The sequence below is a fragment of the Gekko japonicus genome, unplaced genomic scaffold (assembly GCF_001447785.1).
Source record: "Gekko japonicus isolate JY-2015 unplaced genomic scaffold, Gekko_japonicus_V1.1 scaffold2321, whole genome shotgun sequence".
Lineage (NCBI taxonomy): Eukaryota > Metazoa > Chordata > Lepidosauria > Squamata > Gekkonidae > Gekko > Gekko japonicus.
Genome location: NW_015174340.1, coordinates 144,855 through 147,015, shown reverse-complemented (window position 1 = coordinate 147,015; position 2,161 = coordinate 144,855). Strand labels below are relative to the sequence as shown.

The window sequence follows — 2,161 nt, the reverse complement described above, 5'->3', positions numbered from 1 at the left end:
GGCAGCTTGCATTTCTCACTGTGATGATTCAGCTTAGCAAGCAAGCCTAGTAGATGTATTTTCCCATGAGGCGATTCAGCTAGCAAGCAGGCCTAGCTAGGGAAATGTACAATAGGTTGCTGCATTAGTTTGAAAGTGTTTGAAATGTGATGTTGTAGTTTGGAAGTGTTTACAATACACTAGAGTTGATGTTGTGTATACAAAGCAAATATATTTAGCTATAAGTACATGTGAATATTGTGTTTATTATTTCAACACAGTGTTTTCTGTGTTTATCTAACTTAGCCATGTTCCCTGAGTGCTTGTTGTTAGTCTTTAAGCGGCGGCTGGACAAACACTTGTCAGGGATGCTCTAGGCTGATCCTGCATTGAGCAGGGGGGGGGGGTGGACTAGATGGGCTGCGTGCCCCTTCCAACTCTGCGATTGTATGATTCTAATCAAGCCACCTCTCTGAAAAACGTCCAAGCCCCCAGCAGGGGTCGCCAGAAGTGAACCATGACTTCCAGGCAAGCACACACACACACAAATACAAAAAAAGAGAGAAGCCCTATATAAATGCAAAATATTGCCGTTTATCACTATCCACACACACAGATGTGCTGGTATCTGACAAAGGGTGCGGTGACCGTCGAAAGCTCATGCCCTGGAAATCTTGTTGGTCCCTAAGGGGCTCCTGGATTCGAATCTGGCTCTTCTACCGCAGACCGACAGGGCTACCCCCCGAAAATACACACAAAAGACAGAGTCCGGCTTTCTGCAAAAGACACGGTTCCGACGACATCTATCGCGCGCCGCGCCGTCCAGCAAGAATTAAGGAAGCCAAGGTTGTTGTTCAACATTTATTTGTTTTTCTCGTACTGCCTCAAGGTGAGTCCCTATTGTTACAAAGGTCACAGACACAAGACTAATGGAAAAATAGGGGGGGGGAAAAGGTCTCGGAAAACACGCCTAAATACAAAGAAAAGACTCTCGGCTAACGAAAGAAAAAAAAGCCGTGTAGTGTTCTTTGCAGATATTTTACAACCTGAAGAGCGGGAAAAGAAGCCGTTTTCGCGTTGAAATGCCTACGATCTACTCGTGTGTGTACAAAACCGGGTATTTCAAAAGTGTCCCCCTGTTTGGGTGTGTGTTTTTTCCTCTCCTTTTTTTTTTTTTTTTTTGCGATTCTGAAAAGAAAAAAAAAACTTTTACAAAAACTAACATCCAGAAGTCTTGCGGGGGTTTCAGAGGGTTTCTTTTTTTTTTTCTTCCTTTTTTTTTTTTTGCTTGTACATGATGAACTAGGAATCAAGCCTCCACATCTCGGAGAGGCACTACGATAGATAATCTAACATGTTCCTCACGTGTCCTAGCCACTACAAACAGGAGTAGGAGAGAGAAACGGAAAAAAACCAACAAAAAAAACAAAAACAACCCCCCCTCCCAAAAAACCCCAAACCCTGGAGTGTATTCTAGTACACTGCACAAGCGAGGAGGGGTGGGGTGGGGGCTGCTGGGACGAGGGGGGAGGGGAGAGCGGGGCTTTAAGCTCGCTCGCCACGGATGCGGCGGGCCAGCTGTATGTCTTTTGGCATGATGGTCACCCGCTTGGCGTGGATGGCACACAGGTTGGTGTCTTCAAACAGGCCCACGAGGTACGCCTCGCTGGCTTCCTGTGGAGGCAAGGGAAACGCAAGAACGCAGTCAGAAGGGGGGGGCAGGGAGGCAGAGAGAACCGTTTTATACGGGCGTTTTGCAACGCACAGATGTGGAGAAGGAAACACACGCGCAGCACACACTCCTCTTCCATCACTATGCCTCCAGAGGAGACAGATTTGAGAGTTGGGGGGGAAGGCATGAGTGGGTGTTCCATATATTCAGGTGTAGACCTGCAAGCGTTAGAGCGGGTCCCCCCCCCCACAACCTTTTTGAGCCTATAGGCGCCATCGGAATTCTGGCAGTGTGAACTGGGCACAGCCACAAAATGGCTTCCACGGCTTGCCTGCAGTCACAGTGAAGATGAAGAGAAGAGGAGGAAGAGACTGGATTGATACCCCGCCCTTCACTCGGAGTCTCAGAGCGGTTTACAAAGTCCTTTCCCTTCCCCTCCCCACAACAGGCACCCTGTGAGGTAGGTGGGGCTGAGAGAGCTCTGACAGAAACTGCTCTTTTTCAAGGACA

The 2,161-nt window shown here is 48.1% G+C and overlaps 1 protein-coding gene across 2 annotated transcripts in view; it reads right to left on the bottom strand.

The window, feature by feature from the left end:
* Nucleotides 1-1,130: 1,130 nt before the first annotated feature.
* LOC107121376 (histone H3.3) overlaps nucleotides 1,131-2,161 on the bottom strand; it is an 8,531-nt gene continuing 7,500 nt past the window's right edge. For both annotated transcript variants that reach the window (XM_015424289.1, XM_015424288.1), the window contains exon 4: nucleotides 1,131-1,653. In XM_015424289.1, coding sequence (XP_015279775.1) covers nucleotides 1,525-1,653 — 129 coding nt within the window. In that variant the 3' untranslated portion in view covers nucleotides 1,131-1,524. The remainder of the gene's footprint in view (nucleotides 1,654-2,161) is intronic.